Below are 19348 nucleotides of genomic sequence, written 5' to 3' on the forward strand. Positions count from 1 at the left end.
TGAGGATGTAGCTAACTACATAATAGTTACGGAGAGTACAACAAACCCGTCAGGCGTTGGCTCGTGTCATTGGCTCGGAGTGTAATAGTGGGCCGGATGTGTTTGAGAGCCAAAGGGCAGTTTGTATACATCAGGCTGTACTTCTGTGGCACATACTCTTTTTCCCATTATGCTTTGCTAAGTGCTCAATCCCTTTTTCCACCATCCATCACACCAGTCAAAAAGAATCACAGCATGTACAGTATCCCACCTTTATGTAGCAGAGATATAATATCTCCAGTCAGTGAAGTTCCTGGAGATCCTGATTGAAGGGTGCACTCATGCTCTTGTGAGACGTTTCTTTGGTATTTAAAGATTTCAGATGCCTTTTCCCCGCTTTCTTTGTCTTGATACGGAAAGATTTCAGCTCACAGACACATACATTCTCCTAAAAGCTTTTCGAAAAGCAATATCTAAGCTTTGACAGTGCGTTTGATTTTTTTTTTTTTTTTTTTTCACTCTCCGCTGCGCTAAGTGGAACTGATGCTGCACCTCATGGTGTTTGGATTGTGTTTTTGCTACATTAGTGAAATATGTTCTCGCTCTGCCTCTCCAGCGCTCATCCGAACCTTTCCCCGACAGAGTCATCATGTCTGTTATTATTTCACGGTGCTGCCCTCTGGTTCTGCCTGTCCATTATAACCCGAACTCCTCTGGTGTTTGATGAACCCCACCAGAAACATTCTTGTATAACCAGCCGCTTCCCATTCTCTCCATCTTCCCTCTTAAGTTTTTTTTTCTCTTCACCCACTTTCTTTATCTTCTTTATAATGTTCTTTTAATGGAATCACAGAACATTGCTTCTATCACCTTGAGACTTTTCAATCTTGTATTATTTTTCTCCTCAGCATTTTTGTAATGAGATTTCCGCCCATGCAGAGCAATGGAGTACAGAGTTATTAACAGAGCGAGTATTGTGTTTGGCATTAGTTTCATTGAAAGACATTCCACCGCCTGCTAATATGCCCCCCTCCTCCGCCATCGCTGCCATTAGGAGACCAGAGATGAGGGGGATGCGAGGCCCCTCTTAAACGCTATGTGGGATAATGAAATCCTGATGTTCATTAATGAAACTCAATTAATAGACAGGAGGAAGTGGAGGCAGATGAGGAGGAGGACAAGAAGGAAAGGAGAAGGAGAATAAAGTGCTTCCCCCCCTCCTCCCGACATTCAAAAGGGAGAGATATTAAGGGGGGAGTCAGCACAGCCCCCACAAAAAAAAAGGCTTTATTTGACTTCCTACTTTGGGACTTGCTGAGCTTATTAAAATGCTTAATAGGTTCCATTAACTTCTAACACACTCCAGTCTCATACAAGCTGGGAGGGGCACATGGTAAGCATGGGAGGGAGGGGGTGGGGGCAAAAAGAGGTGAATTCTTGTAGAGGAAGGAGGGCAATTACAGAGGGATTTGGGGTATAGTCCAAAAAATCCACAATATATTTAGGTTTATGCAGCGTGAAAATACAGCCTCGGGCGGTGTGAAGAATGGACTTTGCAGCCCACGTCCACACAGGATGGTGGCGACAAGACACACTGAGGTTTGGTGGTGATGAGGTGAAAAACACAGCAACGGCAAACGTGGATGAGGGTGAAAAGTGCAGATTTATTTACAGTGCAAAAAAATAAGTGTTCCAGTCCAATGGCAACAAAAGAAAACTTCAAAAACAAAACAAACAAACAAACAAAAAAAACATGAACCCACCGGTTCCTCAATTTTAAAGGCACTGACTCAATTTCTCTCTCTCAATACAACCTCTCGGCAAGTTGCTCTCTCCAGACTCCCACACCCTGAGGCAGAAAACCCTGGCTTTAAATAGCCCTTCAGTTCCTCTAATTGGAAGAAACCAACGTGACAGGGTATTTTGTAGGTACAGACATTCAACAGATATTTTACCCATCACCCACAGCTGTTCCAATACTAATAATAATAATATTAATATATTAATTATTATTATTATTATTATTAATGAATATGATTAAATAATATTTACATCTCTTTATAGTTAAACATTTTGTAATGTACCCATAGCTTCCCCACTCAAATCAACCCTTTCCCCTGTCCCAAACCGGGAATAAATTCGTCATCGTCGGGGGACTCGTGTTCCTTGGGGAAGCAAAGTGATGCGGGACCAGGAAGTGAAAGTGAAAGTTATCAATGTACTGTTGGTGTTTGCGTGCATGATGTATGGACAAACGGAATGAAATGAGTTATGGAGCCGAATCGACGGGTACCGCGTCGTCCGCTATGATGTTGGCAGAAGTTTGGTGAGTAACTGAAAGATGTGTAAAATAGTGATTGCGCATGAATGAATTACGCCGCGGTTGCCGGCGCCGCGTGTAATTACAAACGCCCGAAGCTCCGTGTGTGTATGCGTGTAAGTGTGTGTGTGCGTGCGTGCGTGCGTGTAATAAACAGTAGTCCATTTAAATGGTGCAGAAAATGTCAGGCGAGTTGGGGGAAAAGAGGGCTAACTTTTCACACTTCCCTCCTCCTCTGGAGGCTCGCCACTGGGGTGGCGAGACAGAAAATCCGCCACCATGTTCTGCTTTCCCGCTCTATACTGCACCTCAAATCTGAAGGGCTGCAGAGCCAAAAACCAACGGGTAATGCGAGCATTAGTGTCCTTCATTTTGCCCAGCCATTTCAAGGCTCGGTGGTCCGTCTCCAGAACAAAGTCTCTACCTAAAAGGTAGTACCTGAAAGTGTCCAGTGCCCACTTTACGGCCAGGCACTCCAGCTCGACGGCGGAATACCGTGTCTCCCGGGGAAACAGCTTGCGGCTTATGTAAGCCACCGGTCGTTGCTGCTCTCCCTCACCCTGGAGTAGTACTGCTCCCAGACCAACTCCAGAAGCATCAGTCTGTACAGTCCAGGGCTGGGTAAAGTCCGGGCTCTGCAGCACAGGGCCGTTGCACAGAGCCTCCTTTAAATCCATGAAAGCTTTCTCATGCTGCTCCTCCCACCTGACCTTCACCGGACCAGACTTTCTGGTCAGGTCAGTGAGGGGTGCTACTCTGCTCGCAAAGTTTGGCACAAACCGCCTGTACCACCCCGCAAGCCCCAAGAAGGACCGAATATCCTTCTTGGTCTGGGGCTGCAGGCAGTCCCGGATAGCCTCAATTTTGTCTTTCTGGGGTCTGATTACCCCACGTCCTAGGATATGTCCCAGGTACCGCACTTCCTGCTGGGCCAAAGCGCATTTCTTGGGCTGGGCAGTCAGTCCTGCCTGATGTATGCGCCGTAGCACCTCAGCAAGATGCCCAAGGTGCTCGTCCCAGGTGGCACTGAAGATTACTATGTCGTCCAGGTATGCGCCTGCGAAAGCACCAGTCCCATCCAGCACACGATCCATCAACCGCTGGAAGGTGGCTGGTGCTCCCTGCAGGCCAAACGGCATAACTTTAAACTGGAACAGTCCCTGGGGTGTCCTGAAGGCTGTGTAGGGCCTGGCCTCCTTAGCCATTGGCACCTGCCAGTAGCCCTTACACAGGTCCAAAGTGGAAATGAAGTGCGCCTTTCCAAGGCGCTCGATTAGATCTTCCAGCCTAGGCATGGGATATGCATCAAAGTGTGATTGAGCATTTACCTGGCGGAAGTCAATGCAGAAACGCATGCCGCCATCCTTCTTTGGAACAAGGACCACAGGGCTGCTCCAGGCGCTCTCTGACCTCTCAATCACGCCAAGTCTTTGCATCACCTGCAGCTCCTCCTGGAGGGCAGGCAACATTCGCTCCGGAACTCTGTACATCCGCTGCCGGAGTGGTGTGGTGTCTTTCAGCAGGACGTTGTGCTCGGCCATGGAGGTGGCTCCGGGCTGGTCACTGAACAGGCCGTCAGGGATGACAGCTCGCAACTCCTGCTGCTGTTGTGGGGTGAGATGTGTGATGTCGATCTCTCCTGCTGGATGGTCGGTAGGGAAGAATTGCTCCGGAGTGTCTTCCTCCTCCTTCACTGCTTGTACCAGCAGCTGTTGACTCAGTGGCACCTCTCTCTCGTGCCACTCTTTCAGCAGGTTAATGTGAAATACCTGCCGCTGCTTTCTCCTCTCTGGCATTTCCAGCTCGTAGGTGGTGGGCCCCAGCTTCCTGCTGATGCTGTAAGGTCCCTGCCACTTGGCCAACAGCTTGTTCTCCTCCGTAGGCAGGAGTAGAAGAACTTTCTGGCCTGGCTGGAAGGTTCGCTGCCTTGCTCTCTGGTCATACCAGCTGGTCTGGGTCTTTTGTGCCTGCTGAAGGTTGTCCTTTACCAGGTTGGTCATCTCTTCCATCTTCTCCCTCATGGTGATGACATAGGTGAGGATGTTGGTGGTGGTGGGCTTTGGTGACTCCCAGGCATCTCTGAGGAGATCCAGAGGGCCTCTCACCTGTCTGCCAAACAGGAGTTCGAATGGTGAGAACCCTGTTGAGGCTTGGGGAACCTCCCGGTAGGCGAACATGAGGTAGGGGAGCCAGCGGTCCCAGTCTTTGCCGTTGGCAGCCACAAACCTCCTCAGCATGCCCTTCAGTGTCTGGTTATATCTTTCTACCAGTCCGTCAGTCTGGGGGTGGTAAGGAGTGGTCCTAATACCCTTAATCCCCAACAACCCATACACCTGCTTCATGGTGTTTGACAGAAATGCTGTTCCCTGATCAGTTAGAATCTCCTGGGGAATCCCTACCCTGGAGAATAACTGCAAAAGTACGGGGGCAATGGTTCTAGCCGTGACCTTTCGGAGGGGAAAAGCTTCAGGGTAGCGGGTGGCGTAATCACAAATTACCAGTATATATTTGTAGCCTGCCTGTGTGCGCTCTAGGGGGCCAACAATGTCCATCCCTATCCTAGTGAATGGCACATCAATAACTGGGAGAGGCTGTAGTGGAAAAGGCTTGACTTTGTGTTTGCTTGTGAGTTGACATGTGGGGCAGGTTTTGCAGTGTCGGTGTACATCAGTATACATGCTCGGCCAGAAGAATTTGCCAGCTATTCTCTGGAGTGTTTTTACACTACCCAAATGCCCTGCCCAGGGAATGTCATGACCTAAGCTCAGGATCTTTGGTCTTAGGCTACAGGGAACTACTAGCTGCTCAGTGCTGCTCCCTTCAGGCTGGTGATATAGCAGGCCCTGTTGCACAAAGTAGAATTCTCCTGAAAGAGCTTTTGCCTGACCTGTGCTCACCCCTTCAACCTCTGTAGCCTTACTGAAGAGTTCTTTTAGGGACTCATCTTGCCTCTGCAGCTCTTTTAAATCATGGGGAATTTCCCAGATATCTTCCCTCACAACGGGCAGAGGTTCTGGCTCTGAGTCCGCCATAACTCGAACTGTGCCCAACAGCTTTTCTCGTCTGCGCTGCTGACGGGTCTTTACAGCCTTACATTTCTCCTGAGAACTGATCTCCTCTTGGCTGTATGGCATCATCTCTAACAGCCTCTGGGTCTCTGTCTTTGTCTGAGACCTGGTAGCAACCATACTCACTGGCAGAGTAGACTGCACCAGTTCTGGCAGTATGAGCACATCCTGACCCAAGACAACTGGATGGCTCAACCCTCTGACAATGCCAGCTTTAAGCTTGTATGTCTGCTCTTGTACCTCAAGACAAATCTCAGCTATAGGGTACTCATGCTCATCTCCGTTGACACAGCACACTCTGAGGCGTTCCCCTGTCAGCGTTTCGGGCTGATCCACCAGGTGGGGTTGCACAAGAGTCTGGGTGCTGCCAGTGTCAAGAAGAGCCCTTGCTGGCCTGCCGTTCACTGTTACCTCTATGGTCTGTACCTTGCCGACATATGAGGGTTCTTTTCTAGTCCCAGGACCTGAGCACATGTTAGCACTTCTTGCTCTCTTAACTGGGCATTCTCTGATGAGGTGTCCTGGCTTACCACAAAAGTGACATACAAAGCTGTCTTTGCTCATGGGGGTTCTGGTTATAGGTGGGCTTGTAGGTCTGGCGTGAGGGTTGTGCTGTGGTGGGTAATATCGGGTGCTTGGACCCCTGCTCTGCTCGCTATACCTAGGACCAACTCCACTCCCATACCCTGCAGACTTACCCTTAATCATCGGTCTGCTGGAGCCTTGCTGGCGGAAGTCTTTTGTTCCACGGCGAGCAGCCATGAAAGAGTCAACAAGTTCTGCGGCGTTGTGTCCAGTCTGTGGGTCATGCTCCTTGACCCACACCCTCACCTCTGGAGACAGCGAGCGCAGGAACTGCTCCAAAATGAGGAGCTCCCCAATCTCCTCAACGGTCTTTTCGGCTGGCCTAATCCACTTGTGGTATAAGTCCTTCAGCCTGGTGTAGAACTCCCTCGGCGTCTCCCCCGGTTGCAGGTTTGGTTCTCTAAACCTTTGCCGGTACACCTCTGCACTTATCTCATACTTTGCTAGTATGGCATCTTTCACCTTGCTGTACTCCACTGCGTCGTACGGATCCATGGCTACATACGCAGCCCGTGCCCTACCGGTCAGATATGGCACAAGGAAAATAGCCCAGTCAGCTTGGGGCCACCTGTAGGCTGTAGCCAGTCGCTCAAAGGTGGTCAGATACTGCTCCACATCGTCCCCTTCCTCCAGCCTTGGCACGGCTGCTCTGGTCCACGTCGCTGGAGACGCCACCACTGGTGGTGCAGCAGGCAGCTGCGGATCTGCGGGTGGAGCTGCAGGCATCCACAGGGCTGCTGGCGGCGCTGCTGGTGCTTGTAGGGCTGCTGGCGGCGCTGCTGGTGCCTGTAGGGCTGCTGGCGGCGCTGCTGGTGCCTGTAGGCCTGCTGGCGGCGCTGCTGGTGGTTGCACTCCACCTCCGACACCTCTCTGCTCCAGCTCATCTCGAAAGCTGTTGAGCTGCACTTGCACATTTCGCCACCTCTGCTCCTGCTTGAATGACTCACGTTCCTGGGTCTGCAGGGACTGCTGTATGATGTTATACAGATCTGCGAGGTCTAGTGTCCCACCAGTGTCAACCCCTGGCTCCCCTCCTCGGGCTCCTTCTTCCTCCTGCTCCTGCAGGTCCTCCTGGGCCAGCTGTCCGTACGACATCGCTTGCCGTACTTCTCCCTGTCTTCCTGGCCTCTTTCTCAGTGTCCTTGAGGGCGCCACGATCCCACTTCTGACACCAACTGTGAAGAATGGACTTTGCAGCCCACGTCCACACAGGATGGTGGCGACAAGACACACTGAGGTTTGGTGGTGATGAGGTGAAAAACACAGCAACGGCAAACGTGGATGAGGGTGAAAAGTGCAGATTTATTTACAGTGCAAAAAAATAAGTGTTCCAGTCCAATGGCAACAAAAGAAAACTTCAAAAACAAAACAAACAAACAAACAAAAAAAACATGAACCCACCGGTTCCTCAATTTTAAAGGCACTGACTCAATTTCTCTCTCTCAATACAACCTCTCGGCAAGTTGCTCTCTCCAGACTCCCACACCCTGAGGCAGAAAACCCTGGCTTTAAATAGCCCTTCAGTTCCTCTAATTGGAAGAAACCAACGTGACAGGGTATTTTGTAGGTACAGACATTCAACAGATATTTTACCCATCACCCACAGCTGTTCCAATACTAATAATAATAATATTAATATATTAATTATTATTATTATTATTATTAATGAATATGATTAAATAATATTTACATCTCTTTATAGTTAAACATTTTGTAATGTACCCATAGCTTCCCCACTCAAATCAACCCTTTCCCCTGTCCCAAACCGGGAATAAATTCGTCATCGTCGGGGGACTCGTGTTCCTTGGGGAAGCAAAGTGATGCGGGACCAGGAAGTGAAAGTGAAAGTTATCAATGTACTGTTGGTGTTTGCGTGCATGATGTATGGACAAACGGAATGAAATGAGTTATGGAGCCGAATCGACGGGTACCGCGTCGTCCGCTATGATGTTGGCAGAAGTTTGGTGAGTAACTGAAAGATGTGTAAAATAGTGATTGCGCATGAATGAATTACGCCGCGGTTGCCGGCGCCGCGTGTAATTACAAACGCCCGAAGCTCCGTGTGTGTATGCGTGTAAGTGTGTGTGTGCGTGCGTGCGTGCGTGTAATAAACAGTAGTCCATTTAAATGGTGCAGAAAATGTCAGGCGAGTTGGGGGAAAAGAGGGCTAACTTTTCACAGGCGGCCATTGTGGCGCTTTATTGTGTTTTTTGACTTTGTGTCGCTCGGCTTTGGAAAAATTGAGCCTGTGAATGCTATCTGTGTGTCTTTCTTTCTTCATGTTCTTCAAACTGGTTCTGGTTCAAGAACTGGTTCCAAATTCAGAACCGTATGCCTCCGGGCTTATCAATTTATTTTCTTGTGAAACTTGACAAGGGCCCAGTCCCAATGTCAACAGACTCTCAGACTTTGAGGCGTGCTCCCGTTAAGTCCAGCAGGACTTAGGGATGTCCCAATGTCAACTCATCAAGTGCATGAGGGCTCTCTTGCAGACATTTTGAGCCCTAAAATCAATCATTGGTATCAATAAAATCTTATCAGTTTCCATCCCTAAAAAAGGATGCGGTCACATCTGCACCGAGTGCTTTCCAGCAACATTTGCCCTCTCATCCTGTAGCTGAAACTGGGTGAACTCATCTACATCCCCCCCACTCTCCCCCCTCTCACCCCGCTGGCACATCACACTTCAAATAGGCTGTCACCCAGCTCTCCATCCTCTCAACGAGCTGCCAATAGGCTGGCCAGCAGTCTCGTTTGCAGAGGGATAGCCTCCAGGCGTGTGAGACAACATCACAACTCATCCGCACAGCGTTTCCAAACAAAATATCGCCTCTGCTCCGCTGTCCTGCAACCGTAGGAAAAGTTATTTTATTTGCATGTGAGACAGAGCAAAGAAGTCTCTCTCTGTTGTTTAATGAGACAGAGAAAATGACTGGCAGTTTTTTTTCATGTCTCGGTGACTAAAATGTTAGCTGTTGTAACCTCCTCTGGCTCAGTCAATCCTTGTGGGACTTGTGCGTCGGTCCCAGACTCTTGCTTATAGCCCTCAAACACGACTTAACGCAATTATCTCCATAATAGTCATAATCTCCCTTTAGGTCCATTCAGAGCCTGAATAGGTATAATCATCCCTGGCACTATTTAGCTCGGAGGAGACGGAAGCCTTCTAGCTTGTTTTTAATACCTGGCTGCTTCGATTCCTGCTAATCCCCAGTTCAGCACGCCGCGCTGTAAGGCCCCCCTCCATCGTACACACCAGAGTAATCACAGTAATTTCCTGCTACAGTAAGAGGGTCATTTCTCTTTTTTTCAATGCGTCGCCATTTGAATTGGGAACGAGAGATCATTCACGGCCGTGTGACAATCACAAGCTGTCTTGGAAACGGTCTGTGGGACACTTCACCACGGCATCTCGACTTGTGATTAGCGCGCGTGTGTGTGTGTGTGTAGCAGTTATGTTGGAGCTAGTGGGAGAAATGACAGCGATGATAGTTTGGAGCAAAAGCTGGCTGGTGGAAAAAAATCCACTTTCAGTCCAAAGCAGTTTGGTTTTTGGTGTTTTTCAGGGAGCATTTTTAATTCTGTCTGCAGGCAGGCTCGTGTGGAATAAGCGAACAAGACGAGAGAGCAAGAAGAGGTGTAGAGCTTGTTGTTGCTATTCACCTCAGGTGCCTGTCCACATGAGCTGCACAGAACTAACCCTTTCATCTGTGCTTCATGCTTGTTAACCATTCCCACCTGGCTGTTTGGTATTTTTTTTAATCTAACTCCTGTTTCTTTAGTGTTCCGTGATGGTGCTAATGGGGCAGAAGGGGGGATGTTAGCCTGGCATTCGGAGAAAGACACGAGCAGGAATTATAAAAAAAGAGGTGTACGCGGCCCCTCTCGTGCGCTCTGCGGTAGAAATAGTCAAGAGGTCATTGCACACTTGTGTGTTTTCATGCCCAATCAAGCCCAGCAGTGAGCCGCACCTCCCATGTGCGATTGACTGGGAAGGCAGTGGAGGTAGCGGGGTGGAGAGAGGGAGGAGGTGAGGAAATGAGAGGAGATCGTTTTGGCTGTGATCAGGCGTTACCTGGCTGTGACAGCGCTCGTCTCTCTCAACAGCTGAGGCTTGTCACAGCTGCTGATGTCCTGCTGTGTTCAGCCACACGTGAATGCGCGCGCACACACATGCACACGCACACACGTTCGCTCACCCTCACATCCATGCATACCCAATCGCACACACTCCTTTTAACATGTGCACGCACACACAGATGCCCCCCCCCCCTCTCTGCTGCTCTCTGTTCTGCTCACTCACTGTGACCACAGTGTTGCAGGCAATGCACGCAAGATGCCAAGACAACCTCCCCGAAGTCTCGCACATAACCCCATGAATTATGGAACTCCTGTATTATCGAAAGGGTTTTGGAATATCAAGAGGAAGAACGGAGTTAAAACTTGTTTTTCCCTGTTTTTTGATGTGATTTCAGGACAGAGTCGGTTGCAGAAAAGATGCTTACGAACTGGTTCGCCTTCCTCCTTCACAAATTCCTCAAGGTTAGTCCACCAAGCAACACATGTAAACCTAAATGTGTTTACTTGTACAAATAAATCTATCTTGTGTATCATTAAGCTTCTAAATTAAACGTGTGATCGCACTTTATCAGATATTTACAGTATGCGGACTTGTAGGTGTTTGCAGTTTGGTCGATTTAAGTGTTTATGCTGTGAAGTTCTCTCATGTGTGAATCTGTGTGTGTGTTCACAGGAGTGTGCTGGGGAGCCTCTGTTCATGCTGTACTGCGCCATCAAGCAGCAGATGGAAAAGGGGCCCATCGACGCCATCACTGGAGAGGCCCGCTACTCCCTGAGTGAAGACAAGCTCATCCGCCAGCAGATCGAGTACAAAACCCTGGTAAGTCACACTCCAGAAGGCACACGAGAAGTTTTTGCACAAACACACACAGAACCGTAACGCACGCACTCCAAAATGGTGTGCCTTTGGTTGAAACATGGCCAGGCACTCACACAAAAGCCCACAAAATGACAGCATATACAAATACAGTTTCTCAACTTTACTTTTCTACCACATACCATTTTTAAGATGACATCGCTGTGACTTCTGCTGGGTTTCCTTCTTTCCTGTATGGTAAGAAAATTAACTAATGATCCCACAGGCTTCAGTGTTGGTCCAACATCAGGGTGGGTGGCTGTGGAGATTGGAACACATTAAACAGTCCCCTCTACACACATACGCACATGCACACACAGAAAAGACACACTCACACAGCCAGCATGTGACATGACAATGCTCTGATTGCTCTGACTGGGAATTTGGCTCATTACGTGCTAATACCCCGGCAGAGCTGGAAATTGGTGTCCCGCCGAAGGTGTGAAATTAGATTTTGGGTTGCCAGCGAGAGCGGAAATGGTTTCTCGAGGCTCCTGCCATGCTCCAAGGAGACTCTAATGAGGGCGAAGCCTCAAGCTGGACGCAAGTCGGTTACAGGGCACATCTAGCCTCTCGTTTCCGCCGTCTTATTCTCTCCCCTGTTTTTCCACAATCCAGATCTTGAACTGTGTGAACCCCGACAATGAAAACAGTCCGGAGATTCCAGTAAAGGTGCTGAACTGCGACACCATCACCCAAGTGAAGGAGAAGATACTCGACGCCGTCTACAAGAACATGCCCTACTCTCAGCGGCCGCGTGCTGTCGACATGGACCTGGGTATGGCACACAAACACTCGCTTGCACTCGCACGCACACACAATCCAGGCGCTCACAGATGCAGTTGGCAGGTGTAAAGTCCTTCACACCCACAGATTAATGTATCAGTGAGAGAAAACCTGACCATGTGTACAGATTATCAGTGCATTAGTGTGATAAAAGCTGTGTTGCAGCAGCACAGCCAGCCGCGGTGTACTTCTGCCAGGGCCTTCTATCACGCTGACTGACAGTGTGCGGCGCATCCCTCCTTCTGTCTGCTTTCGCCGCTTGGTAGTGCCAATGAGATCGGTAGATGGAGACAGAGATGTGCGCATGCCTTTGTGTGTTTTTGTGTCTGTGACGTGGCTGTCTGGCTGACCCAGGTAAGAGCTGACAGACGGGCTCGCCAGCATCACGCCGGGCTCCACTCCCACGCAGTCTGCCACTTCCATTCTCGCCTGTGCGTACCTTCCCTCCCATTTTTTCTCTGTCTCCCTCATTTTCTCCCGGCAGTAGAGAACAAAAGCCCCCCCTCCGTTAGCTGCAAATCAGCACATCCTCCGTCACTCCAATATGGCTCTCTGTCCATCCGCTGTCCTCTCTCTTGCTCTTTTCTGTCCGATTGTCACCCTTTCACCGACGCATTGAAAAATAATTGAATATGTGCATCCGCGTGAGAGTCCTCGCATGTCTGTGTTCGTGACTACTTTATTGTTTTTTGTCTGTCGAGCATTGGTTAGGCAGGGATGTCATGTGGTCACCTGGCACGGGCACCAAGTAATAAAACCCAGTCAACAGAGGAGAAAATCAATGATCACTCCCAGCGTGAGAGCAACAATGGCTGTCCACTTCCCCCGTCAACACCCCTATTATCATTTCATTACCCCACAAAGAGCCGTCAGCCACTGCCCTCCGCCGGCGCTGCTTACAGCCCCCACCTGTTTCCCCCTGCTTCCCCTCTTTTTTTTTTTCGATTGAAAGGAGGTGATTTTCTCATAGTTCGCTTTTCCACCCTTCCTCGCTACTGCTCTACTCTTCTCTTCTTTCTGACCCTGACGTGCCGACTGCTGCGTATGCTAATGGTGCGCCATTTCTACGACACAAGTACCAATTAAAGCGTGCAGCCTGCCTGCATATACATCTTGAAATTGTTCGTGTGTAATGTTTAATTAAGATGCGTGTCAATCCAAGTCAGGGAGTGGAGTACGCATGCAGAGAGCCGTACAAGAGCGCCTGCTGCTGATATCTACTTATTTGGGTAATGTGTGAAGAGAGCCCTGTTAGGGAGGCTTTTAGATTGACGTTCCACTGACTGAAAGGTAAATGAGGTTTGAAAAGAGGTGTTTTAAGAGTTTGTTTTGCGGCATGAGGAAGTCGTGGTTATTTCAGCGCCGTTCACGACTGCGAGGGAACTGGTTCTACACGCCAAAGCGTTGCACTTTGCCCACATGTTAATTCAAAGCAGATGTGCGTCTTGAACACATAGTGGTTTCATATGTACTTCAAACACATGATACCAAAACTTACCCACTGAAACCAAGACAAATGACATTCTTTATGGCTGACTAAGATGTCTTTGTGTCCTCAGAGTGGCGCCAGGGTCGGATGGCTCGCGTGGTGTTGCAGGATGAAGACATCACCACCAAGATAGAAAATGACTGGAAGAGACTCAACACTCTCATGCACTACCAGGTAAATATACGCCAAAAAAAAGTCTTTAGTCGAATGTTTTCCTTAATTAACTCTCAAACTTCTTTTTTTATCGGGAAAGGGCTCATCTCAGTTCAGTTCCGGCTGCGGCTTTTGTTATGGAAATCGCACCGCACACCTTTGCAAACTTTGATGTTTGCTGCTCTTGACTTTTTAGGCAGCCAATTTTTCAGCTCCTCATTTGCATGCCCTTGCCTGCTGTAATCCAAGTGACAGAATAGAGGACAATTACTGTACAGGTGGCAGGAGAGATGAACCCTCAGCATCTCAGCCGACACTTCTCCCTCCTCCCCGGAGAGATGAGGCTGCTCGAGTCAGGAGGACAGCGTCTCTCTCTTTCTTTCTCTCTCTCTGCCCTGTTGACTTCCACGCCGGCAACAATTAGTCCTGCTGTGACTGCCTCCTTCTGTCTTTTCACATGCGAAAGCTCGATTCATACCCAGCATTGTAGGTCCTGTGCATGCTTACCTATGGCCTCCTGTTTAAAGGGCCGAATTTTAGTTAAAACATCCAAAAAATCAACTTACATCATCACTCAGTGTGAAGAAGCAACACTGTTGATTTGTCAGAAATCTATCTACTGTGTTGCAGAGATGTCTCCTGAAGTTAGCATGCTAACCAGCTAGCCCTGGCCAAAAGGTGGTAGTAGAAAATAACCTCTGGTTTCAGCTAAATAAATCCTCACTTCACAGAGTAAGATATAAAAATGTTCCAGCTCAACATGACGTTTTTTACCTGCTGCCGACTCTCTCTCAATCCTCCGCTGCTTCATGCCTGCCATGACTTCTCGACCCCGAAGTCATAGTCCTGGTCAGAGATGGTGTAAATCACCTCAGTGCTGTGTCCCTCTGTCTTCAATTGCATCTGTCAGTCTCAAGAGTAGCAGTAAGTGCAGTAAAGTGAGCATGATGCCTCCTATAGCTTTGGAGCCTCCTTTCGAACTCGGTCCGTTTTCTTACAAATGACACCTTTTAAGAGTAGAGAGCTAAAGAGCAGGGAAATAATGAAGAGTAATAAAAGGAATAAAGAAGGAACAGGCGAGACAGGAGCTCCACAGGTCATGAGTCTTTCTCACCACATTCTCAGCCTGCTCTCATTAGTCAGCCAAGAGGGACCATCTGCTTAAAGGCTGCATGAGCCTCGGTTCTGTAGCTTACCTGGTCAAGAGAAGAGGCTGAGGCCGAGGCTGAGGCTGAGGCTGAGGCTGGGGTTAGAGACCAGGACTGTGGCGCCAGGAGATGCAGCTCCACCTCGAAGCAGAAAATGGGGATAAGGTCTGGTAAGGCTCTTGCCCTCATGCCAGGGGGTCGTTCTGAACTCCTGCCCCAGCAGAGCAAGCAGAATAATTTAACAGATGTAGGAGTCATTAGAAGAGAGGACTCATCACAGTGTCCTTCACATGGGACTTGGCACCATGCAGCTTCTTTCCCCTTTGCCACCCTCCTTTCTGTCCTCACCTTCATCCACTTTCTCAAAAATTTTCTCTATACATTTCCGTCCTGTTTACACTTTTCTTATCCATTTCCCATCTTTTCCCCACCTCGCCAACAGACAGGAAATATCATTCTGTTCGCCTTCATTTCCTCCTTTCTCCCTTCGCTTCATCTCCTGGTCTGAGTGCCTCTTCTTCTCTGGTCTCTGCAGTGCTATTTTAATCCTCGATGAAGCGGTGCAGTGTGTTTGCTTCCACACCGTAATGGGCTCCATTGTTGTTTTTGTCGCAATTCTTTGCGTCACAGTCTGTCTGCCATCGTTAGCCAAGGGAGACGCTACGGGGCACACGCGTGTGGCTGCTTCACTCATTCGCTCGCTCAATAGCAGATCTGAGGACCGCTATTGATCACTGATCTGAGGGTCCCTGCGTGGAACGTAAAAGCTCGACACTGTGCTACTTCAGAGGAGATGCCGGCGGGCTACGGGGCAACATGGGGACTGGAGAGGAAGAGGAAGAGAGGGAGAAAGATGAGCATGAAAGAACAGGGCAGTTGGCGGTAGGAAAGATGAGAGTAGGATGGAACAACTTACACTCTTGTGCATCATTACTGTTTTGATGAGCTGGCTATGGCCCCTGTGTGTGAGCAAGTGTGTGCTTTTGCGACACAAACCATGCCATTGCATTGGCAGCTGCGACAGCACATCTGGCTGCCTATCACAACAAGGGAGCACAGCTCATTAGGCCCCAGAGTGAGGGGAAAAAACTCGAAGAGAAAAATAGGAAGAGGTAAAAAGGAAATATTGAAAGGGGACCTGAAATATGCAGAGTGAGACTGAGCATCACCTTGAGTCCTTGCTAATTCTCCCATAGCACACGGAGGCATTAAAATTCATAGGTCTCACAGCATCCCAAGAAACCCCATTGGCTATTTACCCTGCCACATGGGAAATAATGGTTTACATAACCTGGATATGGAAATACACACCTTCTCAGCTCCCCGCTACAATAAAATTAAAAACATAAATGCACACATTTAGAATGAGTTGAGTTGCGAATCTTTATTCAACACATTGGCATTCACCGTCAGGAGACTAAATTCCCATCCTCCCACTCCACTCTTTCTATTTCTGTATTTTTCTTCCACAGATAAAGATAGAAGGAGATAGCACACTCGATGCATGTGCACGCACGCACACACACACACACGCAGCACATAGCAACATGGCACATGCTCACGCGCAGACAAACACAAGAGTTGAGATAAAAGATTTATGAGATTGGAGAGTTTTTGGCTGATTGCTGATTTGGATCTTTTTGTAGTTTAATCTCCCACCCCGTCAAAGTAAAAGCGTTTCATCACACCTTCTTTTCGTCCCCAACCGCCCCCGCCTCTGTCGTCTTGAGACATGGGTACCGGTAACCTCAACTCCTGCTGGATGGCATCTGGGCAGCGAGCAGAGATCCACAGCCACATGAATCAGACATCTTGAGTCGCTTCGGAGAGAGGGGGCAGCATTAATAATTCTCATAAAAAGGACATTATCACGAACTGAAGATGTCAGACTGCCTGGGTTATTTATGATGATGCAAATTGCAAAACAGTCCCGCGCTGCATTCACCGGGCCGCTGTGCGAGCAATTACATTGATGATGTTTGACAAAGTGTTGATCTATGACAGGTGGACGGTGGCTTTTTTCCAGCATATTAATATTTGTTTGCCTCTTCCATTTGTGGGGACACATGGGCAGCGTGTGTGTTTGTCAGGAAGATTATGCCTAATACGCTGATAAGTGACAGTTAAGGGCAGACCGCTCCCTCTTTCACTTCGGCTCAGACTGCGTCAAAACTTAAAAAGCCAGTTTGCAAACTTCCATCCCCTGCTGCCCGCTGACCTCTGTCTGTCCTCTCCTCTGCGGTGAAGGAACAGAGAGAGACCAGACACTGATGACCACACCAGGAGAGCCTGCCAGCCAGATCCTGTTACCCACCTTGCAGACATCACTTGGGGCATTTTGGGCTATTTTCAACAGACCCAGACACAACGGATACTACTACACTGCTATCTGTTCATTAATCTGATGCTGTGGCTGTCTTGGCTCGCTGGTCCCTATTGTAAACCTGAATACAAATCTTGGACCAGTGGGAATATGAAGGGTTTTTTCACAAATAGTGTTTTGGAATCGAATAAGAAAGACATATTTGATTAATCCTGCACTGATGCTGCTGCATCCTGTGCATCATGTGTCCAGTAGAAACCCAATCGTATTGCAATGACACATTTCATTGATTAATACCCACCTTAAATGTCATTGGAAAGGCGGGACGATTGTTCTTTAAAGGGGAATGATTCATGCGTTGGAATCAGCCCAGCAGAAATCTTCGGCTGGGCAACGCATTCCTCCGGAGCAACTGCGACCGTCACACTTCCGCCCATTAAAAGTGCTTCCCTTTTGCCACGGACAGGCCGCGGTCGTTATTCAAAGTGTGTGACAAACATTTATTTAACAAAAAAGGTCGATCTCTGTACGAGATTAAAATAACAACTTCAGCCTGTCAGTGGCAGAAACAAGCTCTTAGTGGATGTAACTTTGACAGTCAGAGATGCCCCAAAGGATTACAGTGCAGCCGTTGCAGCCTTATCGTGGCTGCCAGCTGAAGCGATCCACTGGAGGGGATCCAAAACTTTTGCTAAGTATGAATCATTTATACATAAACATGTAAATATAGGGCCCAGGTTTAAAAATACTGGAATACAGATTTTTATGCACACATATGCACATGTTGTGTGTTTCCAAGCCACTGGGCAGAGTCGACAGGTTTGATAAGTATCATGATCTGAGGGCGTGAGTCCAAGAGAGATGGCACAGACGGGCCAGGACCAGGGCTCTGGGTTGTGCGGGGAGGGCCGGGAAAAGAAAGATAGGGGGCTGACCACACTCTGCTGCGTGGTCCGCTCTGCACTTTCTAATGGAAGGTCTTATCACAGGCAGGGCCCACAGCCCCTTATCACACCTGCCCACTATCAGCCCCACACTGGATTATCCCTGAAGGGCGAATCTGCACGCCTTCAATCATTTACTCTATCACAAGGACCCATCTCTGCTTCAGCCTCTCTGTCAGCCGTAAAAAAGCAGAGAGAAAGAGAGAGAGATGGAGGGAGGCGTAAAGGGATTGGGGGGGGGGACAGAGAAGCTATTTCATGCTCCCCAGAGAAAACGTATCACAGGAATTGCAGTGGAATCTTCACGCGAGTCCACGCTGCTGGTGTATTAAACTTGGTCTGAGCGGCGTCAGCCAAGAGGATGGAGAAGCCGTAGAAATTAGGCTTGGGAAAGCGGAGACGAATAAGAAGGACGTGAGCCGAGAGAGAGACGGGTCGAAGATGCCGGTTGTGGGCAGGGGGTGGGGGACCATGATGAAGACCATTTGTCATTTCCCTCCAACAGGCACCAGAGCTGCGTCTTTAAGAGGATTCCTCCAGATTTCATCCCCGGGTTTCAAGTGTCTCTCAAATGTGGCCAATAGAGGCCAGATGGCAACTCCAACTAATAGCACAGCAGAGATTAGTTTGGAAAGAGAAGGAGAAAGGGGAGAGGACGAGACTGAGGGGAGGATGGGAGGCGGGTTGGCTCTCAAGAGCAAGGAGGAACTCTGTAAAAATGTCCATCCCAATTTTCCACCAGCTTATTTTCCAACAAGGGATGGAAGAGAGCGCATTCGTGCTAACACAAATGAAAAGAAGAATTTTCTGTTTTTCTATAGATTCTTTTGAGGTATTCCTTTTGGAGCCTGGCATTTGCCTTTTGTTTATTTCTCCACTGGAGGCTCATCAGTTTTTTCTTTGCTGGGTCTGAAGCAGAAATCCCTCCTCGGGGTGGGCTGTAAATGCCAGCCAACAAGCTGTTTGTTGTTTTGGCTTTTTAGAAAAGAAGTTTTGTTTGCTGTTCTTCTGTGTTTTTTTTTTTTTGTTTTTTTTTTTCCTAAAATGGGATGTTTTTTGGGGATACTAACATTACGAGCATTTCAAAGATTAATTATAGTTTGACTGCCATTTCACTGTGAATTAATCACACTGTTTGACTGATGAAAGATCTTTTGCTAAGAAGGGTTCTTAAAAAATAGATTTTTTTCACACCATTCCTTTTGAATGTTGTCAGTTTTTCTCAGCTTATCTGAAGTGACTGGAGCACATCACACGGGGCTAAGAGCTCTTTGTAAATATAAACCACAGAGAGGGGAAAAGGATGAACCTCGGTGTCTGTCTCTTATTCACGACACACCATCTTTTACACAGCCTTCTCTCTTCTCTTTGACTCTGACTCCATGCTGCTCTAATGCTATTATTATACCTGCGTACCCCCGTTTTCTTTTAGGGTGTGAAGTGCACATGAGATGAGACATTCAGTATCTCGACTCCGTCTCTCTCTTTCTAACAGTCACTCTTTCCCTTTTCCTCTCTCTCCCTCTCTCTTTCTCTCTCCCTTTCACTCCCTCTTAGCATCTTATCCCAGCTCCAAAGCTTACATCATGTCTCTAATGTTTGTGAAGGGGGATGACA

The 19348-nt window shown here is 48.4% G+C and overlaps 1 protein-coding gene across 1 annotated transcript in view; it reads left to right on the forward strand.

Annotated features, from left to right (window-relative positions):
- The window catches only part of plxna2 (plexin A2), a 196881-nt gene that overhangs the window by 162852 nt on the left and 14681 nt on the right, over nucleotides 1-19348 (forward strand). Inside the window, exons 23-26 of the mRNA XM_073470197.1 lie at nucleotides 10428-10494; nucleotides 10706-10852; nucleotides 11507-11666; nucleotides 13234-13337. Coding sequence (XP_073326298.1) covers nucleotides 10428-10494; nucleotides 10706-10852; nucleotides 11507-11666; nucleotides 13234-13337 — 478 coding nt within the window. The remainder of the gene's footprint in view (nucleotides 1-10427; nucleotides 10495-10705; nucleotides 10853-11506; nucleotides 11667-13233; nucleotides 13338-19348) is intronic.

This window comes from Pagrus major, chromosome 7 (assembly GCF_040436345.1).
Source record: "Pagrus major chromosome 7, Pma_NU_1.0".
Lineage (NCBI taxonomy): Eukaryota > Metazoa > Chordata > Actinopteri > Spariformes > Sparidae > Pagrus > Pagrus major.